We start from the raw sequence: 21,627 nt of genomic DNA on the forward strand, positions 1-21,627 counted from the left end.
TCATCCCCCCTCAACTCCAGTACTGGTTAGACATTTATAACAATCCCATTTAGATCTTTAATTTTGAATGCACCTACTGCTGATAAACAGTTTTTAATGCTCTGTGTGTGAATTTTGCAGATTTGTGCGATGTGATTTAGTTTATTTAAATGTGATCTCTCTCTTCCTCTGCCTCTCGTAGGCCAGCGTACCTGCGGCCCAGGTCAGTTCACCTGCCCCACCTGGTACCCGGGCAGCCCCCGGTGTGTGCCGCTCAGCTTCGTGTGTGACGGGGAGAGAGACTGCGCCAACGCGGCCGACGAGCTCCACAACTGTCCCAACCGGACCTGCCATATGAACGAGTTTGCCTGTTCCAACGGGCTCTGCATCCTCATCCCCTACCAGTACGTGTGTTGCAAGCAGACGTCAGTTTAACTAAATGGAAATAACGTCTTTTGTCAGCAATTGAAGAGGTTTTTTCCTGTTTCACAGGCATCCGCACAGGCATTGTGACGTAGAATTGTCAAATTGGTTTAATTCACCGCACGAATCGGCACAGATTACTTTTGTAATACTGTATTTGACCCGGTCTTTGTACGTTTTAACCGTATAGAAACGTAATTCTCGTCAGTTGTGTGAAATAAGACCTGGAAACAGGCATTGTGGCATACAATTGTCAAATTGGTTTAATTCACCGTATGAATTGTTACAGATTACTTTTGTAATACTGTATTTGACCCGGTCTTTGACTACGTTTACATGCAGTCAAAATTGGGGTTATTGCTAATATTCCGGTTACTGAGACATTGGGAATATTCCGTTTACATGGTGATTAATCATTCAGGATATCTGGATCAAACCAGCGATGCACAGAGAACGTGATGACGCAATTCCCGTCATTTCTGCTTCTTCTTCCTGTATCCAAATTCAAAACAAATGCTGCTTCACGCAACTTTTCTCTCACCTTCTTGTAAATCTTCTATCCCGGTACTTTCTACCGTCTACAAATGCAGAAATGTTCATATCCTTCATTACATTTATGAAGTGATTAGTCTCCTCCTGGTCTTGTGTTTCTCCGTGTTTATAAGAACTTCCTGGACTCAAAAGACCAGGATTCCTTGTGAACAGAGCATGTGCAGAAAACAAATTCCTGTTCCGTTTGATGGGGATATTCCGTTTGGAGTTTACATGACCTAATATTCAGGTTTTAAAAGGAGTAACCCAGGGCTCATATTGGGGTTTTTAAAAACCAGAATATGAGCAAATTCCGGTTATTCAAAGGGGTTATTGGTGTTTACATGGCCGTGCAAATTCGGGTTATTGCCAATATTCGGGTTTTAATTTTATTTCATTGTATTTGTTATTTACTGTTTAATTGTGTCTTGCTGCTTTTAATGTTGATGTAAAGCACTTTGAATTAGCTTGTGTTGAGTTGTGCTGTACAGATAAATCTGCCTCTCCTCCACAGCTGTGACCGTGTGAACGACTGCGGGGACGGCAGTGACGAGGTGAACTGCAAGTACGACACGTGCAGCAGCAGCCAGTTCACCTGCGGTAACGGCGTCTGCATCCCCGCCTCCTTCGCCTGCGACGGGGAGAGCGACTGCACGGACGGTTCGGACGAGGCGGCCAGCCTGTGCACCACGCCACAGCCGACCTGCTCTCCCCAGCACTACCTGTGCAAGTCGGGAGAGTGCATTGAGGTCAGCAAGGTGTGCAACGGGCAGAAGGACTGCCAGGACAACAGCGATGAAAAGGGCTGCGGTGTGGATCCTCTGTTCTCCTTCCTTTAACCCAGGGGTGGACATTCCTGGTCCTCGAGGGCCGGTGTCCTGCATGTTTTACACGTTTCCCTGCTTTAACACACCTGATTCTAATTTTCTGGACTATAAGCCGCTACTTTTTTCATAGGTTTTCAACCGTGCAGCTTATACAAAGGTGCAGCTATTCTGTGTATTTTTCTTCCACCGCTCGGGGCGCTCTAACCGGACTTAGAATCAAAACTAAGACAAAATAAATGCAAAGAAGAATACGCTACTTCTTCTTTAGCAGATAGAGGTAGAAGCAGATTTCAAACAGATAAATAGATAAATAAATACTGTTTATTTTCTCTTGGTTCTGATCCGTTTTAATCAGCAAAGTTGCTGCCGTGTTAAAGGGAACCCTGCGTATTAAGACATGTAGGTCTTAAAAGATAACTGTTGGTATCAATTATAACAATGTGATATAAAAAACCTTTTTAATGTCTTCGTTTTTATAAAATTTGAAAATATAATTTAACTCGTAGGTCGCCATTGTTGTTTACACCGCAATGCATTCTGGGTAGTGACGTCACACGGTTGCACCTGCTGGCCCCCGAACACTGTTGTGACTGTTCAACCAAATAATCCAGAGGATAAACATGTCATCTGTTCAGCCGTTTCAATTTGAACCCGAGCACAAGGTCAAGGAGGAAGACAACACTGAAAACATATCTCAAAACGAGCCAAATGAAGACCAAAAAAGACGGGATGAGGCGAGAGTGGGACAAAATCCCAGCAACTGCGTCTCAATGCAAACAGAGGAGTAGAGCGTTTGCTGTCAAGAGCTCGTGTTTTTGTCAGCAGCTGTTCACTTTAAGCTATTGTGTGATAAAACGTATTCCAATATCAATAATTTTGGAGATTATTAGCATCCACCGCTGTCCTATGCTTTATAAATCATTAGGACAGGTGGCGCCGCCAGGATTCAATTTCATAATAGGCACAGAAACAGTCCGTCCACTGCTCTATTTCAAGTCGTGCGCATATTACCAGTGCATTAAACTGTATATAATGCAGCGGCGCAGCAGCCGGAATCCTGTACGCACTGTGCATACCCTTTTTTTGAAGGATTTATTTTTGGTACGTGCTGTGTCCACCGTTTGATGACAGACCAGAGGCTGAGGGGACTGGCCCGGGACTTTGACGAAACGGGAGGCACAGACTTCGCGTCAAATAGGCAAGAACATCTTTATTTAATTTAATGACGCCAGATCTGGCTGGGGTTTTTATTGTAGCATCGGCTATGAAACGTGTGGTCGGTTAGTCTATCTGAGTTTTATGGTGTTTTTATAGTTCATGCTTTATGGTGCTGTATTTTTTTATTTTTTTTTTTTACTTTTTTGTAGGTGCGCCGTCACCTTAATGTTTTTAGCTGCATTTTCATCTGGGTTTCTGTTGCGCCGCCACCTGTTTAGACGTGTTTTCATTCGTTTCTGGGTGCGCCATCACCTTTAATGTTTAGTTGTGTTTTCATCTGTGTTTCTGATGCGCTGACACCATGTTTGCATCTGTGTGGAGGTGCGCATAATAATGTCACCATGTGTAGTGCGCACTTTATCCAATTTGTCACTGCAAAGTTTTGTTTGAGGAAAAAAGATCTTTGAAATACTTATTGAACACTGAATAGCCAACCAACCTATCCTCTCCCTAATGGATAGTGTAATATTCAGGCCGAGTGAGACTCTGAAATAGAGCAGTGGACGGACTGTTTCTGTGCCTTTTACGAAATTGAATCCTGGCGGCGCCACCTGTCCTAATGATTTATAAAGCATAGGACAGCGGTGGATGCTAATAATCTCCAAAATTATTGATATTGGAATACGTTTTATCACATAATAGCTTAAAGTGAACAGCTGCTGACAAAAACACGAGCTCTTGACAGCAAACGCTCTCCTCCTCTGTTTGCATTGAGACGCAGTTGCTGGGATTTTGTCCCACTCTCGCCTCATCCCGTCTTTTTTGGTCTTCATTTGGCTCGTTTTGAGATATGTTTTCAGTGTTGTCTTCCTCATTGACCTTGTGCTCGGGTTCAAATTGAAATGGCTGAACAGATGACATGTTTATCCTCTGGATTATCTGTTGAACAGTCAAAACAGTGTACGGGGGCTAGCAGGTGCAACCGTGTGACGTCACTACCCAGAATGCATTGCGGTGTAAACAACAATGGCGACCTACGAGTTAAATTATATTTTGAAATTTTATAAAAACGAAGACATCAAAAAGGTTTTTTATATCACATTGTTATAATTGATACCAACATTTATCTTTTAAGACCTACATGTCTTAATACGCAGGGTTCCCTTTAAAAGACACTGTTAGGAAAGGATCTAGTTAGGTACAAACATGTACATCATTTACAGTTCAAAATCCTTCTGTACATGTAGTAAATAGAGAGGATGCGGCTTATATGCAGGTGCGGCTTATAGACCAGAAAATACGGTAATCATCGTCATTAGCTTGTCAACCAGGGCTGCACAATTCTGTTAATGACACAGTCACTTGTATCATGGTGCAATGAAGCAGGGAAACATCTAAAACCTGCAGGGACACCGGCCCTCGAGGACCAGGATGGCCCACCCCTGCTTAACCTCTCTCTCTGACTAATATTCAACAATGTGATCTCATTTGAAATGTTTTTCTGTTTAGGAGTCAATGAGTGTCGCAGCCCATCCGTTCACCGGTGTGCTCAACTCTGCACCGACACCCCCACCGGTTATTACTGCTCCTGCCACCCGGGCTACCGGCTCATGCCGGATGGCAAAGCGTGCGAGGACCTGGACGAGTGTCTCAGCACGCCTGCTGTCTGCAGCCAGATCTGCGAGAACGCCGTTGGCTCGTACCACTGCAAATGCGCTCCGGGGTACATCCGCGAGGCGGACGGACGCACCTGCCGTCAGAACAGCGGCATCGCCCCATACCTGTTGTACAGCAACCGCTATTACATCCGCAACCTGACCACCGACGGCTCACACCTGAGCGTAGTCCTGCAGGGGCTGTCCAACGTGGTGGCGCTGGACTTTGACCACTACGAGAAGAGACTGTATTGGGTGGACGCCGGGGCCGGAAGGATCGAGAGGATGCGTTTTGACGGAAGTGATAGGGAGACGCTGGTGGAACACAATGTTTATGGAGCTGAAGGCCTGGCGCTGGACTGGGTGGGAAGGTGCGTGAAAATGGGGAGGTTTAGCCAGAAATAGGAGATAAAAGATTGCACAACTCATCTTGGAGTACAAATATATACAGGACTGTCTCAGAAAATTAGAATATTGTGATAAAGTTCTTTATTTTCTGTAATGCAATTAAAAAAACAAAAATGTCATACATTCTGGATTCATTACAAATCAACTGAAATATTGCAAGCCTTTTATTATTTTAATATAGCTGATTATGGCTTACAGTTTAAGATTAAGATTTCCAGAATATTCTAATTTTTTGAGATAGAATATTTGAGTTTTCTTAAGCTGTAAGCCATAATCAGCAATATTAAAATAATAAAAGGCTTGCAATATTTCAGTTGATTTGTAATGAATCCAGAATGTATGACATTTTTGCATTACAGAAAATAAAGGACTTTATCACAATATTCAAATTTTCTGAGACAGTCCTGTACACATATATATTTATTTTTTGTTTGTTTGTCTTGCAGGAAGGTTTACTGGGTGGATGGTTATTATGGCTCTATTCACGTGATGGAGCTGGATGGACGCAACCAGAGGAAGCTGCTGTCAGGAGACTTCAAAACTGGAAATGACACTTACATTATCAGCCGACCACGTGCTGTGGCTGTCAACCCTAAATACGGGTAAACACATACACATACACATACACATACACATACACATACACATACACATACACATACACATACACATACACAGCCCCACACACGCCTTAGAGGTGTCTGTCCATTATTGCAGCAGTGAGATCTAGTTCATAATCTAGTTAATAAAAATGGCTCCAAGAATAGAATAACAGGTGTATGGAAGAGTATCAGGGCCAGGCAGGAGAAAAATAAAAATAATATTTTAGAGGAGGAAGATTTTTTTTTCATTATGCACTTATGCAAAAGTCTAAATGTCCAGAAAAAAGTTGAAATGTCGAGATTAATGTTGAGGTACAATTTCGAGAAAAAAGTCGAAATGTTGAGAAAAAAGTCAAAATTTCAAGAAGTGGCTTTCTGATATTGATTTGAAACACATATCACACATATGCAGTTGCATAACTTCAGAAACGTACCCTTAACGTTCCACTCCAAGGATGTAAGTTACATTAGTTAGTTACGGCTGCTGCTGCAGAGCTGTCAGTCTCTCTAACTGGATTTGATGGGCCAGAGGAGACATTTACACTTTATTCACCAAATTGTATTTCAATATTAATCTCGACATTTCGACTTTTTTCTCGAAATTGTATTAACATTATTTTCCACATTTTTGACTTTTTTCTCGAAATTGTATCAACATTAATCTCTGAAGTGCACAATAAAAAAAATCTTCCCCTCTCAAGTATTTTTTCTCATGCATGGCCCTAATACTCTTGCATACAGGTGTAAACTGCTTTTGGGTAAATATTTATAATGTGAAACCTTTTGTTTGAACTCATCCCTCCTGTTTTCTCCATTTTATTTTCTATTTTTTTCCTCAGATGGCTCTATTGGACGGACTGGGCAGATGCAGCGTATATTGGCAGAGTTGGCATGAATGGAGAGAATATCAGCGCCATTATTACGACCAAGCTGGAGTGGCCCAGCGCTCTGACCATCGACTACACCAACAACAAGATCTTCTTTGCTGATGCACATCTTAACTTCCTGGAGTGAGTTGTGGGATTCAAATAGATGTTGATCGTACATGCGTATCTGGTACTACCAGTACTCAAGTTGTAAAAAACAATCAGGGGGGATGGTGGATTTTATCATATGGGGACAGATCATTTGTGCTGATTACAAATAATATAATATATTACAAATAATAGCAGTGACCAAAACACCTGCAGAAATACTGCAGGAATGACATAGCAGCAGTTAAATGCAGCCTTCTGTAAGCTTTAAATATCCACTGGGCTTACATCAAATACATCAAAACACAACAATAAAAAACACTTTTCTGAACTTATCAATATGACTCTGTCCTTCACAGGATAAGTAACATGGATCACTGCAAAAAAATCTTATTACACTTAAAACAAGACTCTAAAAAACAACAATTTTCACCTGTTTCAAGTAGATTTTCACTTGAAATAAGTAGAAAAATCTGCCAGTTGAACAAGATTTTTTTGCTTGTAATAAGAAGATAAATCTTGTCCCACTGTACTTGAAACAGGTGAAAATTGTCAAATAAGTTATTTTTCTGGTGTTATTTTTCTGGTAATGACTCTAAATGTTGAAATAGCAGTAAAACCACATTCATTGATGAAATGACATAAGGGATGGAAAGGGGGGATGGCAGTTTTTCAGGGGGGATGATTTGGACCGTTTTTATTTCAGGGGAGATGCCATCCCCCCTCATCCCCCCTCATCTCCAGTACTGGGTACTACCGGTCCTTAAGTGTCCTGCATGTTTGGTTTCAGCTTTGCAGACATGGATGGCCAGAACCGGCACCGGGCCATGGCTGGTTCACTTCCACACGTGTTTGCAGTGTCCCTGTTTGAAGACTGGGTGTTCTGGACGGACTGGAACACGCACACGGTGGAGAAAGCCCACAAGTACACGGGCGAGCAGCGCAGCGTCATGGGCAACAACACTCACCGGCCCAACGACGTCCACGTGTACCACCCCTACAGACAACCCAGAAGTACGGACGTGTCTCCCAGCGTCTCGGCACATCCCAGCACACGTGTCTCTGTTGGTAACCACCTTTCGTTCCAGGTGAAAACCCTTGTTCGTCCCATGACCTGACCTGCAGTCATCTGTGTTTGATCGGCCCCGGCGGGCAGCGAGCTTCCTGCGAGTGTCCGGATCATTTCATTGCCCTGGCTGTGGGATTCAGGATCCAGTGTGTGGCCGACTGCTCCAGCACCCAGTTCCGCTGCGGGGACAACGAGAGGTTAGTGGAGGTTAGGGTTAGTTTTATGCTGGTGAACAACTGAACAAGTATGAAGAGTAAAGTATGGAACGACAATCAGATGATAAAATCAGTTTAGAATAAAGTAAGGCAAGTCAAGGCAAGTTTATTAGTATAGCACAATTCAACACAAGGTAATTCAAAGTGCTTTACATCAACATTAAAAGCAGCAAGTCACAATTAAACAGTAACAAGTCAATTAAAAAAGGAAATAGAAATAAGAAATAATTAAATTAAATAATTGAACGGGCCCTCGCACCCTTGTGCACGTTCAGGCTGCAGTGGAAGTTTGTATGACTTGCATGTAGATTCTTCAGACCTGGACATTTAGTGGATGAAACCAGCCACAACTCTTTGTATCAAACCATTCAAAAGTTATTGCAGAAAATAGGAACTATCAAATATGGACCAATCAGAAGAAGGGGCAGGGCTAATTTGCACCAATTATTTCAAGGACTCAAAACCGAGTCCGATGACACCACCCACGACTCGTTATAAAACCATTCAAAAGTTATTGCAGAAAATAGGAACTATCAAATATGGACCAATCAGATGAAGGGGGGACGCGCTTTTTGGCGTCTATCGTCGCCACGGTAACGCTTTTGACTGAGAAAAGTAATGCGTATCGTCGCAGGATGGAGACGCACATTTTGATGTATAACACACCTGAGTGCACGTTACGGTTCGGGCGAAGAAGCGGCTGAAGAAATGGCATAAATTGCGCCAAAATTACACGATTGGCCGACTTCCTGTTTGGTTTCGGCCATGGCGCCAAGAGACTTTTCTTTAAGTTGCGACATGATACAGGTGTGTACCGATTTTCGTTCATGTACGTCAAACCGTATTGTGGGGCTTGAGGCACAAAGTTTTCTAGGGGGCGCTGTTGAGCCGCTAGGCCACGCCCATTAATGAAAACCATTAAAGGAGCATGAGGCAGGATTTATGAAAAAAATTAGTATACGTTTTAAGTTTTCTAGTAATAATGTCAGATGAAGCGTTCCAAACCCAAAAGAATGAGCCCTCTAGTGCAGTGGTCCCCAACCTTTTCTGAACCGCGGACCGGTTTAATGTCTGACAATATTTTCACGGCCCAATCTAAAGGTGTAGCTGATAAAAACTAAATAAAATGACCGGCATTAAAAACTGTGGTATTTTCGCTATAGTAGTAGTAATGATAATAATATTAATAATAATGATAATAATAATAATAATAATAATAATAATAATAATAATAATAATAATAATAATAATAATAATAATAATAATAATAATAATAATAATAATATTAATAATAATAAAAAAACATCATTTTTTAAGAAATAAAATGAAATAATGGAAATTGTAAATTACCTATAATATCAGTGTTTCTATAAATGTGTTTTTATGTTTGTTTTCTCATTAACGTTATTTAAAGCCAGGATTTTATTTTATTGTTATATATTAAGTAGACTGATATTTAGTGCTTTTATTTTGAAGGCGTCTCACCGAGACCTCGTAAACATCCGGCGCTTCGGAATTTAAGGGTAAAAGTTTAATGGCTGTAGAAAGTGTGTCTGAAAGACTAAACTAGTGTCGGGAATGCTAAAGTGGAGCCTAACTGACACAAAAAGCACCTGCTGATGAGGATTTGTGCAAATTTTATACCGTATTTATGTCCAGCTTGAGTTTGGTCGCTCATGTATTGTGGTAGCTTTATTGCCAACCGAGCGAACAGCTGCGTCGGTCTGTATTTAAGTTAAACTTATATGAATGTAAAAAGACTAACTATTTTATTTTATTTTATTCCTTTATAGCTCTTACGGTGTGTTTGCAGTGTATTTACATCCAAGGAATAAAAACATTGTGAACCATCAGTTTGAGAGTCATCCATCATCAGTCGGGGATTCTACAGAAATTATTTTTTAATAAAAAAAAAAAAAAAAAATTTCTCTCTGTGCGGCCCGGTACCAAATGACCCACGGCCCGGTACCGGGCCGCAGCCCGGGGGTTGGGGACCACTGCTCTAGTGTATCTCTCCGTTGCCTTGAACAGGCTGTGTGCTGCAAAATGTGGTGCAATTCGGGGCCCGAGTTTCCCGCGCTGTCCTGCGGATGTGACGTCACATGACGCTGCATGCACGTTCTCCCCATTCTCCGGTGCCGGCTTCACTGTTGGCTGCAGTACCCCCGACGGCCGTCGTGGCAAAGGGTGGCGCTAGAGAGTCTCATTTGTTAAAAGGAGCCTCATGCTCCTTTAAATATCAAATTTTTCGCCAGGCCTGGCTTGGTGCAAAATTTGGTGACTTTTGGGGCACGTTTAGGGGGAAAAAAGGCCCTCATTTCGTTGGAAAGGGGGGCGATTCCTACAGATACAATAGGGCCTTCGCACTGTCAGTGCTCGGGCCCTAATAATACAATACAATGAAATAAAATTTAATAAATAACAAATAAAATGAAATAAAATGATAAGAAAAGAGGTAGAATAATAAAAAGCAAGTTGTTAAAAAGTAAGGGCAGTAGAGTCCAGCAGGTAAGTGTTTAATTTAAAAGTATGCTTCAGTAAACAGTAATGTTTTTAGCCCTGATTTAAATGAAGAATCATTTTGCTGGATTATTTCCACCTTGAATATATTTGTAATTCCTCCCGTCCTTAGATGTGTGCCTATATGGTGGAAGTGCGACGGCCAGTCAGACTGCGGCGATGGCTCTGATGAGCCGCAGACCTGCCCCCCTCGCTACTGCCCCGCCGGCCAGTTCCAGTGTCAGGATGGAAACTGCACCTACCCCGGATTCCTCTGCGACGGCGATAACGACTGCCCCGACAGTTCGGACGAGGACGCCGCTCTCTGCAGTACGGAAACAAAAATAGTCGCTAACGAAACATTTCCTTGCAGACAACAATTTAGAAATCTACAACTGAAGGGATTTGCACTGGCTGAATTTAGATTTCAGATTGTTGCTTAAATCTGGATCCTTGTCCCTTTTTTTAGGTGATCACCGGTGCGAGCCAAACCAGTTTCAGTGTAAAAACAAGAAGTGCATCCCTGTTTCCTGGCACTGCGACGGAGTGAGCGACTGCTCAGACGGCAGCGACGAGGATGCAGAGACCTGTGCACAGAGGACCTGCGCCCCGGGGCAGTTCCAGTGTGCCAACGGCCGCTGTGTGCCATCCAGCTACGTGTGTGACGCTCAGGACGACTGTGGAGACGGATCTGATGAGCCGTATGAAACCTGCAGTGAGTGCTGCAGCAGCACGTTAAAGGGGACCTATTATGAAAAACAGGTTTTTTCTTGCTTTAACATATATACAGTGGTCTCCCCTCAGCCTGCCAACTCAGAGAAGGAGGAAAGCAACCAGATTCTGCAGTGTCTGTACAGCCGTCCGGATGATCCGTACAGTGTGATGTGGATCTACGAGCAGTTCAGATTTGCGCATTTTCGTTATGTAACCAAAATGCAAACCACGCCCACAACTATAAAACCGTGTAACTGCATGAGCGTCCGACTATCGTAGCACTGCGTGACATCGTACTCTCTGTCCATCTCCCTCCAGCAGCTGCCACTTTATTGAGGTTTTTGTAGTGAAATGAGGAGGTATCATAGAGATAACTTCTCATTTCAACTAACTGGATCAGCCGTTCCTCATCATGACTGTTTCCTACAGCGCTTTCAACCGGCTTTCAACGCGAGCGGCAGGAAGAAAATAGAAGCAGGGCGTCCGACAAATGTTCAGCTCAAAACGGCACCGCGTGTCTTTGCGTCCAGTTAGGACAGTCCAATAGAAAATAAAGCAAATGGATGGATGGAATTGATTTTGTCGCTGACGCTCGCTCGCATCGCATGCATGACACGGTATAAAGGCTGATTTATGGTTCCGCGTTACACCAACGCAGAGCCTACGGCGTAGAGTCTGTGTCGATTTAACCCAGAACCATAATTCAGGCGTAACTCCGCCGGCTGGAGCTTCCACCATTTTTTCGTAGCGGTGTATCGCGTCATTCAGCCAATCAGCACAGAGCCTCATTATCATAGCCCCGCCCACTCAGAATCCTGCATAGATAATGAGGTTAGAGAATGGGAAGATAAAGACATGGCTCAGAGGCTGAATTTCTAATTTATTTAACAAAAACAATCAAAAGCTTGTTTTTAACACATTCAAGGCCTGTTTAAAATAGGGATTAGATGCCATAATAGGTCCCCTTTAAGTTTACACAGATGATTCACCTCATTTCTATCAATAGAGCTTTTGAGAAGACGGAACAAGTTCCTCTGTTAAACCCCCACCTTCGTCTCACCTGTCTTGTCAGATTAAATCTCTGTTATCTCTGTGTTTTTCTTCCTCAGTGGGTCCAGACCACAAGTGTGACGAGGACACGGAGTTCTCCTGCAAGACGAACTACCGCTGCGTTCCTCAGTGGGAGCGCTGCGACGGCACCAACGACTGCATCGACAACAGTGACGAGGAAGGCTGCGGTCAGTGTAGAAAAATCTGCCAGTGGAGATTTTTTCGCTTGTCTCAGAAGATAGATTTTCTAGTTAAAATGTTTCATTTTAGTAAAAAAATCTCATTGCCATCTCCCCTCATCCCCCCTCAACTCCAGTACTGGTCATATCCAGTCTAGGACTTGTGAAGTTCAAGAAAAAGCCACTGTACAGGAAAGAAAGCTATAATGTGTAACCACTTGCCTTTCAAGATATTTTCTTAATTTATTAAGAAATTCAGATATATCTACTGTTTTACTACCTTGTACTATATATCTGTGGGCTTTGTACTAAAGACAAAAGGAAATACACCTACTTTGATTTGGAATAATGCATCAGCACTGGTGGACCGTTTATGCAGCTCAGTAATAAGATGAATCATTGATTTGTTTTGGTTGATGCCATGTTTTTATTTCAGCTCATCCAGAAAGTTGCAAAGTCCTGCAGCAAAGACAAAACGGTTTGAGATCATCTCAAAAGTCCTATTATTCTTTAAAGCAAACAGCACAGTGATTTGAATAAAAGATGACCCCACCTGTAGGACCAGCACCCCCCTCCCAACTCACAAACACTTCTGGAAACAGAACCAAATCTTGTAGATATTTTTTTCTTGGGGAACTACAAAACACATTGGAGACCAACTCTGTGGGTTTCATTTAAATAATAAGTCATTATTTTGTTTTTCAATCACATCCCGAGTAATGTCCCATCAGGCTCGTGGAAGCAGCTGTTTTAGGAACCAGTCTTTATTGCTGTACATTACACTCTGATACCTTTTGCTACCTGCTGGATTCTTCGCCGTCATCTTAAAACTAGCGGTGAAACTTTGCTCACTTCCTCTCCCCTTGAGCCACTTTCTTCACTATCTTTCTCCATCTTTCAAGCCTCCAGCAGTTCAGGTTGCAGGTACCTGGTATAAACTTTTAAACATCTCGACTTTAAATATCGGGCATCCTACATGAAAGGGAAGCCTTCAGAATAAACTTCCCAGCTCAGTTTTAATGAGTTTTAAACCTTTAATACTACAATGTTGTCATTGGTAGACTATTTTCTTATATTTAAACTGTTTCTTATGCTGCTTTCTGACTGTATTGCTCCATCAGAGGGGGTGACTTGCGACCCTCACGGAGATTTCCGCTGTGACAACCACCGCTGTGTTCCCATCCGCTGGAGGTGCGATGGAAACAACGACTGCGGCGACGGCTCGGATGAGAGGAACTGCCGTAAGTAACTCCGAACTCAGTCCGTGCAGAACGTTTGCAAACAAGGACAAATTAAAGGGAAAAATGTCCACTGGACACCATTTGTCTTGTTTTTAGGGCCCGAGCACTTACAGTGCGAAGGTTCTATTGTAGGAATTCTTTCTTTCTTTATTCTTCTGAAGAAATGAGGGCCTTTTTGCCTCCCTAAACGTGCCCAAAAAGTCACCAATTAAAATTTTGCATGCAAGCCAGGCCTGGCGATAAATTTGATATTTCATGGTTTGCATTAATGGGCGTGGCAAAATGGCTCAACAGCGCCCCCTAGAAAAATTTTCTCCGCCATAACTTTTGAATGGTTTGACATAGAGAGTCGTGGGTGGTGTCATCGGACTTAGTTTTGAGTCCTTGACCTTAATTGGTGCAAATTGCACGCGTGAGGGCCCGTTCATCGCTGCTTGCAGCTTTAATTTGTTTTTTGAATTTGCCCTTTCATTGAGATTATGAATGATAAACCACTTCATTCATTCATTCATTGGAGCGTAACGCCGCCTGTTTCTCTGTAGAAATAAAGCCCTTGCAGGATTCTGGGGAAGCAGTCGGACTGCTCACTGATCCTAATGTTTATCTCTGTGATTGTGCTTTCCAGAGCCAAGGCCGTGCTCTGAAAGCGAGTTTCGGTGTGACGACGCACACTGCATCCCTGGAAATTGGGTATGTGACCATGACAATGATTGCGGAGACAACTCAGATGAGCGAGACTGCGGTGAGCTGCGTGCACACTCCCTTCCCCGGTGTCCTGGTTCCCACAGAGCCACACGTTAACACCTCGCCTCTCTTCCAGAGCTGCGCACGTGTCGCCCCGGTTCCTTCCAGTGCGACTCGGGTCACTGCATCCCTGCTGCTCTGCAGTGCGACGGCCGGGCCGACTGTCAGGATCTCTCAGACGAGACCAGCTGTCGTAAGTAAACAACATGAAACCTCCTGGCAAAGCTTCATCGCTCACGCCGTCTTTTACAGCACTGCGATTTAAGAAGATTATATTCATCTTCAAAGCCAAAAATAGAAACACTCATTTCAAAAACAAGTCTAATAATAAAAAAAGTGAACCCCATCCAAAATGTTAAAATAAATGGTTTTTAATTTTGCAACAAAGTAAAAACATCCCTTTTATCCTGTCGACCGTCCAGCTACGCGTTACCCAGGGGGCCGTTGGTGTCCTCCAAGTGAGTTCCAGTGTGCAAACCGGCTGTGTGTGAGCCAGAGCTGGGTGTGTGACGGCGATGACGACTGCGGGGACCGCTCTGACGAACAAATCGGACTATGCTGTGAGAAAAATATCAGATTGAAATGTTTCATCCTCATCTAAATGTTGTTTTTTTTGTCTTTTAATGCTGACTTTTGTCATCTTAGGATATATACTGTATATAAAAAAAATTATTAAAAAAAAATGTATATATATATACATTGTTTCTTTCTTTCATTCTTAAAATCCCTCAAATCAAAGAAGGAAATAAATACTGCAGGAATGACATAGCAGCAGTTAAATGCAGCCTTCTGTAAGCTTTAAATATCCACTGGACTTACATCAAATACATCAAAACACAACAATAAAAAACACTTTTCTGAACTTATCAATATGGATCACTGCAAAAACTCAAAATCTTAACAAGAATATTTGTCTTATTTCTAGTTAAAATGTCTCATTTTAGTAAAAAAAAATCTCATTACACTTAAAACAAGACTCATCACTGGAAAAAACAATTTTCACCTGTTTTAAGTAGATTTTCACTTGAAATAAGTAGAAAAATCTGAGATTTTTTTGCTTCTAATAAGAAGATAAATCTTGTCCCACTGGCAGATTTTTCTACTTATTTCAAGTGAAAATTTACTTGAAACAGGTGAAAATGGTCAAATAAGTTATTTTTCTGGTGTTATTTTTCTGGTGATGACTCTAAATGTTGAAATAGCAGTAAAACCACATTCATTGATGAAATGACATAAGAGATGGAAAGGGGGGATGGCAGTTTTACAGGGGGGATGATTTGGACCGTTTTTATTTCAGGGGGGGATGCCGTCCCCCCTCATCCCCCCTCAACTCCAGTACTGTGAATATATATATATGAATTTTGAAGCACATCTTCTTGAGCTCACGTTTGCGTGTGTTTAACAGTGAACATCACCTGCGAGATGCCGTCCAGGTTCCGCTGTGCCAACGGCTACTGCATCTACTCCGGCCTGCTGTGCAACAAGAGGGACGACTGCGGAGACGGCAGCGACGAGCAAGAAGACCTGTGTAGGTCTCCTGCCTCCCCACCAGCCTGAGCTGGTAGAAACTAACATACTCTGCTTGTGTGCGGCGCGCTTTCGCGTGCAGGGAATCAAGTTAAGTGCACCGTGCCCTAACACAGGCAGGCCAGATCTGGAGTAAGTTGAGGCGGCGCGGAGGCAACGCTTGGGATGAGTGTCTGAATTGGCCAGCTTTACTCCAAGCCGCACTAAAGCGCTCAACCATGCTCGTTGCAGTTATCGAAATGGAAAATCCTGTCGTGACATCAGTGACAGGTGACAAAGCCCCAAACATACAGGGGATAAGGAAACAGCTTATTTTATGGAAATGTTTACAATCAGCTTAAATATCAATCAAATTATTTCAGAGATTTAATAGGAAGGTATGGAGTGGAGGTTGGATCTAAATCCACGGATTTTTTTAATGCAGGAAATGGTAAAGACACTATATCGTATCTCAACAATCTACCGTACATGTGTGCATATGAGCGAGTACGCGGGTCATCTGGTGGTCATGAAGATGAACAAGTTTAGCTTTAGTTTAGTTTAGTTTTATTTAGCACATACAATAAAAATAACATCACACAAATAAGTGCAGTTAAAAGAAACTGTGCAGGGAGGAGCAAGCAAGCCAGTAGGCTTATGAGGAGCCCCCACCTAATAACATTTAACAATATAGTTATGAGGATACAAAATCATAAAAATAAAAATAAATAATATATCATAAAAATTGCATGCAGAACATGAATGAAAATAAAAAAATTACTGTTGTGTTGACCTATAAAGACATGATCATGAAAATATGAATATTATGCTGAACAAGTGGCAACACAGAATATGAAGTACAAAAGAAACATTAACAGTGGGAAAAGCAAGAGCTTTCTTGGCTACACTGTTGAATTAAATGTTCTCTTGAGACTTTTGAAGATGGATAGGGACCTACAATTGTTTGCAATCTGGTACCAACTATTCCAGACTTTGACACCTCTATACCTAAACAAAAATTGGCTTCTAGATTCCAGACATTTAGGCGGATGTAGGGCTAGGGAAAGCATTCAATCTTGTAGCAGTAACATTTCTTCGGATGAGTTGTACAAACGTTTCCCTGTGACTGTGTTTTCCAGGCCGCGAGCCCACCCTGGCCCCCTGCACGCTGGACCAGTTTAAATGCACCAATGGACACTGTGTGTCCCTGCCGTACGTCTGTGACCACAACGACAACTGTGGGGACCGCACTGATGAGATGGGCTGCAGTGAGTAGCACACACATTTAGAAACGGAACAAAAGAAGAAGGAACACACCGACAGGACCCTGATTACTCAGATAAGACTTGCTTTCTCCCATGAAAGTCCACATCATCTTAAATAACAGAATGTATCTTATACTTCCAGATAAGGGATTATGTTAAGAGTGTTCTTTCACAGTTCCCCAATAAACCCTCTAAATCTATCATAGATGACATCATGTCATTTAACCCAACAAAGAAGGGGGCAATCTCACAGATTCTCAGGCTATTCTCAGAATTAGACTCCCCCTCCTTGGCTAGAATCAGGATTGCATAGGAAGAAAACCTCCAAACATGAATAGATGACGGAACCTGGTCAAAAATTGCGAAAAGAGTTCACTCGTCTTCGATGTGTGCACGACACTAACTAGTCCAATTTAAAGTGATACACAGGGTGCACCTTTCAAAAGCAAAACTGTCTCAAATAAATCCACAAATTAACCCCATATGTGACAGATGTAAATTGGAGGACGCAACATTAATCCACATGTTTTGGCTCCATCTGAAGTTAAAGGGGTATTGGGAGGCTAAGCTCTCTCCACGGTGTTAGCAGTTAAAATCCACCCAAACCCTCTGGTGTCTATATTTGGGATTATTCCTGACGGGATGAAGCTACCTGTAGGGGGACACAAAGTAATGGCTTTTACCACCCTTCTGGTGGTGATACATTGGGGTGGAAGGAGGCCGCCCCCCCTCAGTTTCCCACTGGGTAAGGGATGTGCTGTGCTTTTAAAGTGTGGAGACCTTTTTTGACCTTTTTTGATAAACCCTCCACACAAGTGTAGTAGTTAATTTTTGACAGATACCCGTCATTGGTTGCTGACGTCTCAGACCTTGTCATGCTGCTTCTACAATCCATTTTAGTTTTCAATTATACTGTGTTTCACTAACGTCATTGAGTGACAGCAGGGGTAGGGGAAGTTCGTTGTGGGGAGGGAATGTTTAATGTTTTGTTTATGTGTAAGTGAAAATCAATAAAAAGAACTATGAAAGAAAGAAATAACAAAAGGTATCTTGCGGTCATGAACGGATCTTAAGGTTTAAAATTGCGAAATTTCCTAAACAGAAACAGTAATTGAAGAGAGTGGAAGTCACATTTGTGGAATTTATTCCGTGTTTTTCATCAGAATTTCTCGAGGGGTCATCAGGTGTGCGATCATCGTTGCACAGCTGTTGTCTAAGTTCAGCGGTTTCACGCCTCAGTATCCTGGTGGCGCGGAGTACCGCTGATGAAATGCTGAGCGTTTCCTCAACAAGGAGGAGAGTTCAGTGTGTTGACACTGGCCCTATTCAATTCAATTCAATTTTATTTATATTGCATCTATTACAACATAAGTTGTTTCTAAGATCTTTCCAGAGACCTAGAACATGACCCTTGAGCAATTATTACATAAACAATGGCAGGTAAAAACTCCCCTAGTGGGGACCCTCCTGCCGAAGGCCAGACTGGGCAGAGCAGGAAAAGAGAGAACAGACGGAGAATGAAGAACAGAGAAAGGAGAGGGGGCAGGCTAAGACGTCAGCAAGCACACAACAGACATCCCCACAGACAGGTGGAAGCAGCAGTGGGATGATCAGAGGGGGGACTGCAGGTCAGCGTGCAGCTCCTGAAGCTCCGGCCTGCAAACTACACAAAAGAGAAATAAAGGGGGCAGCAGACCAGCACAACACAACAGTGGACAAAAATGATGGCTATGAGATATGTTATATTATATGAATATTATATTATGTAATATATATATTATATATATATATTATATTTATTATATTTTAGCCTCCTCTCTCATATGAAGGAACAAATGCTGTCAAACGTTAATTAGCCCAGCTGCCGTGAGCCACCTAAACGTGACTGTGATTGAGTAAATGACTGTATACCTCATGACCTCATGTGTCTCTCAAGACGAAACTAATTGTTCTGTGCCGTCTCCGTCTAGACTTTGGCCATGACCGAAACTGCGATGAGAAGCTGTGCCAGCACGAGTGCACCAACCTGAACGGCACCGGCTTCATTTGTTCCTGCAGACCCGGATACAGCGTGGACCCAGACAGCACGTACACATGCCTGGGTAAACACACACAGACACACAGACACACACACACACAGTAGTTGGACATCAGGGGGTTAAAACTATCCATGAGATCTACGGAGAAGAGCAAATATGATCAAAGCAGTGCTTTTGTGCTCCTTTCTGAAGTTACCGCTCACATGTCATCCCTCTTTCAGACATCAACGAGTGTGAGGAGTATGGTACCTGTCCTCAGGCCTGTAAAAACACCAAAGGCAGCTACGATTGTGAGTGTGTACCCGGCTACAGGAAAGTGGGCGACGGCAACATGTGTGAGGCTGAGGGTGAGAACAATCTTTTTTTTTTTTTCATGTTTCTTTATTGGGTAGTCGATGTAATGCTTATTACACAATAAACATTTTTTAAAGGATTCGACAGATTACCCCATTTTATATTTTACCACACACACACAAAACAAAAAAAGTTAAATAAATAAAGACACAAAACTTAACATAACAAACCCCTCAAAACACACACACTGTAAAGTACATAATTATAAACAGGTCCCAAAGTAAGTACCAATTACCAATCAAACTCTGACTGAAGACGATAATAATAGGAAAAAAAAATATAGGAAAAATAAAGAAATAAAATAAAATACAGGACACACAAAACAACAAAAACAAAAATAATTTAAAAAAATAAAATAAAATAAATAAATAAAAATTAAAATAAACAGACATAAGAGGAACCCTAAATAAAATAGACATGGTTAGCAGTATCATACTTCCCTATAATTAAATTAAATTTCCAAGGATGCCAAAGAATTAACAAAAGAAAGAATAGGTTCCCAAATATGAGAAAACTTGTCAGAGCAACCCCTAATACCGTATTGAATTTTCTCTAAATATAAAGGACATCAGGTCTTTCAACCAAGAACAATCTTTTTACGTGAAAGAATAACTTTTCCCTGTGGTTCAGTGTGAGGAACAGCCCAAAGCTTAAACTCAGCCTCTCCAACTCTACTCAGTCCTGCTGTCTCGTTAAATCTCCTCCTGCAGGATCTTCTCCGCTGCTGCTTCTACCAGAGAACATTCGTATCAGGAGGTTCAACCTGCAGACGGAGGGTTACCACGACTACCTGCAAGAGGAGGAGCGCATCATGGCTCTGGACTACGACTGGGACCACAACGGCACCGGTTTCAGTGCGGCACATTGTTTGATCTCGCAAGGAAAACAGAGGAAACTTTCTCTTTGGGTCTTATACGATATAAAGAACTCTTATATCGTGTTTGTTTTTTTCTTCAGGCATGGTGTACTTCACCGTTGCTGGGAAGGACTCTGCGGCAGGCGCCATTAAAAGAGCATACATACCCTCAGTGGACGACGGCAGTAATAACATCGCCGCTGCCGTTGAGCTGGACATCAAATACATCACGTCGCCAGACGGCATCGCTGTGGACTGGGTCGCCAGGTACGTCTGTCACCTCTTTCTCTCACTTGCCTGAATGTAAATTGTGCTCTCACAAATTCCCAGACGGTTTAATAACTCTAGAAAAGATGCAAATACGCCAACATGGGTTCATATTTTGTAGACATGAGCTGTTTTCTGTCTCTAGAAACCTTTACTGGGCAGACTCGCGGCTGAGGAGGTTGGAGGTGGCTCTGCTGGACGGACGCTACAGGAAACATCTCGTCAAGACCGACCTGGGTCATCCATCTGCAGTGGCCATCAACCCTCGACTGGGGTAAAACAGACATGATCACCTATACGCTTTACGTTACAATAATTTCAGTCAATCAACTCAAGCAGTGGAGATTTTTTTATTTTTTTTTGTATTGATTTTATTTTATTTTGTACATGTAAAATAGAACAATTAAAAGGGAAGACAAGAAAACAAAACAAAAAAAACTAAGAATTTCATCCTTTAATACTTAATATCTTAATTGACATGTGCAAAAAGGAGTAGGAATAAATGTAAACCTATTTAATTCTACCCCCATTCACTAATCATTTATTAACAAGTATTTATAATAACTAACTATACTATAATTATACTCACACACTTACCTATACATACATACACATACACGCCTTTTGGTCCTTGGTGATTTGCTAGAATTGTATAAGATTGTATGTATATATACTGTATATATATATATATATATATATATATATATATATATATATATATATATATATATATATATATATATATATATATATATATATATATATACAGTATATGTACAGTATATATACATACAATGTATACACACCAAAGATTATATATGTTGTTTTTTTTGTATGGCACCGACAAATTGCACCTGTACTGGGAATTGAAAAGGACCAATAAACTAAACTAAACTAAAAAAAATAGTTGAATATTTCTATATATTTGTACACACATGCCCATATAAATATTTATATAAATATACTTATTTACATCATACTATCTCTATATTAACTCCATCTGCTCTATATCTATATATATCTACATATACACATATACACATACATATTCACACACATACATCCATACATT

General features: G+C 41.8%; 1 protein-coding gene across 3 annotated transcripts in view; it reads left to right on the forward strand.

The window, feature by feature from the left end:
• Positions 1-21,627, forward strand: part of lrp2b (low density lipoprotein receptor-related protein 2b) — an 80,443-nt gene that overhangs the window by 52,257 nt on the left and 6,559 nt on the right. For all 3 annotated transcript variants that reach the window (XM_061707978.1, XM_061707979.1, XM_061707980.1), the window contains exons 49-69: positions 182-383; positions 1,448-1,743; positions 4,428-4,944; positions 5,428-5,583; positions 6,423-6,593; positions 7,348-7,571; positions 7,646-7,823; positions 10,474-10,670; positions 10,810-11,055; positions 12,164-12,292; positions 13,405-13,524; positions 14,150-14,266; positions 14,345-14,461; positions 14,691-14,828; positions 15,674-15,796; positions 16,914-17,042; positions 19,010-19,141; positions 19,300-19,425; positions 20,143-20,286; positions 20,390-20,555; positions 20,701-20,829. In XM_061707978.1, the coding sequence (XP_061563962.1) occupies positions 182-383; positions 1,448-1,743; positions 4,428-4,944; positions 5,428-5,583; positions 6,423-6,593; positions 7,348-7,571; positions 7,646-7,823; positions 10,474-10,670; positions 10,810-11,055; positions 12,164-12,292; positions 13,405-13,524; positions 14,150-14,266; positions 14,345-14,461; positions 14,691-14,828; positions 15,674-15,796; positions 16,914-17,042; positions 19,010-19,141; positions 19,300-19,425; positions 20,143-20,286; positions 20,390-20,555; positions 20,701-20,829 (3,757 nt within the window). The remainder of the gene's footprint in view (positions 1-181; positions 384-1,447; positions 1,744-4,427; positions 4,945-5,427; positions 5,584-6,422; positions 6,594-7,347; positions 7,572-7,645; positions 7,824-10,473; positions 10,671-10,809; positions 11,056-12,163; positions 12,293-13,404; positions 13,525-14,149; positions 14,267-14,344; positions 14,462-14,690; positions 14,829-15,673; positions 15,797-16,913; positions 17,043-19,009; positions 19,142-19,299; positions 19,426-20,142; positions 20,287-20,389; positions 20,556-20,700; positions 20,830-21,627) is intronic.

Source organism: Cololabis saira, chromosome 19, assembly GCF_033807715.1.
Source record: "Cololabis saira isolate AMF1-May2022 chromosome 19, fColSai1.1, whole genome shotgun sequence".
Taxonomy (NCBI): domain Eukaryota; kingdom Metazoa; phylum Chordata; class Actinopteri; order Beloniformes; family Belonidae; genus Cololabis; species Cololabis saira.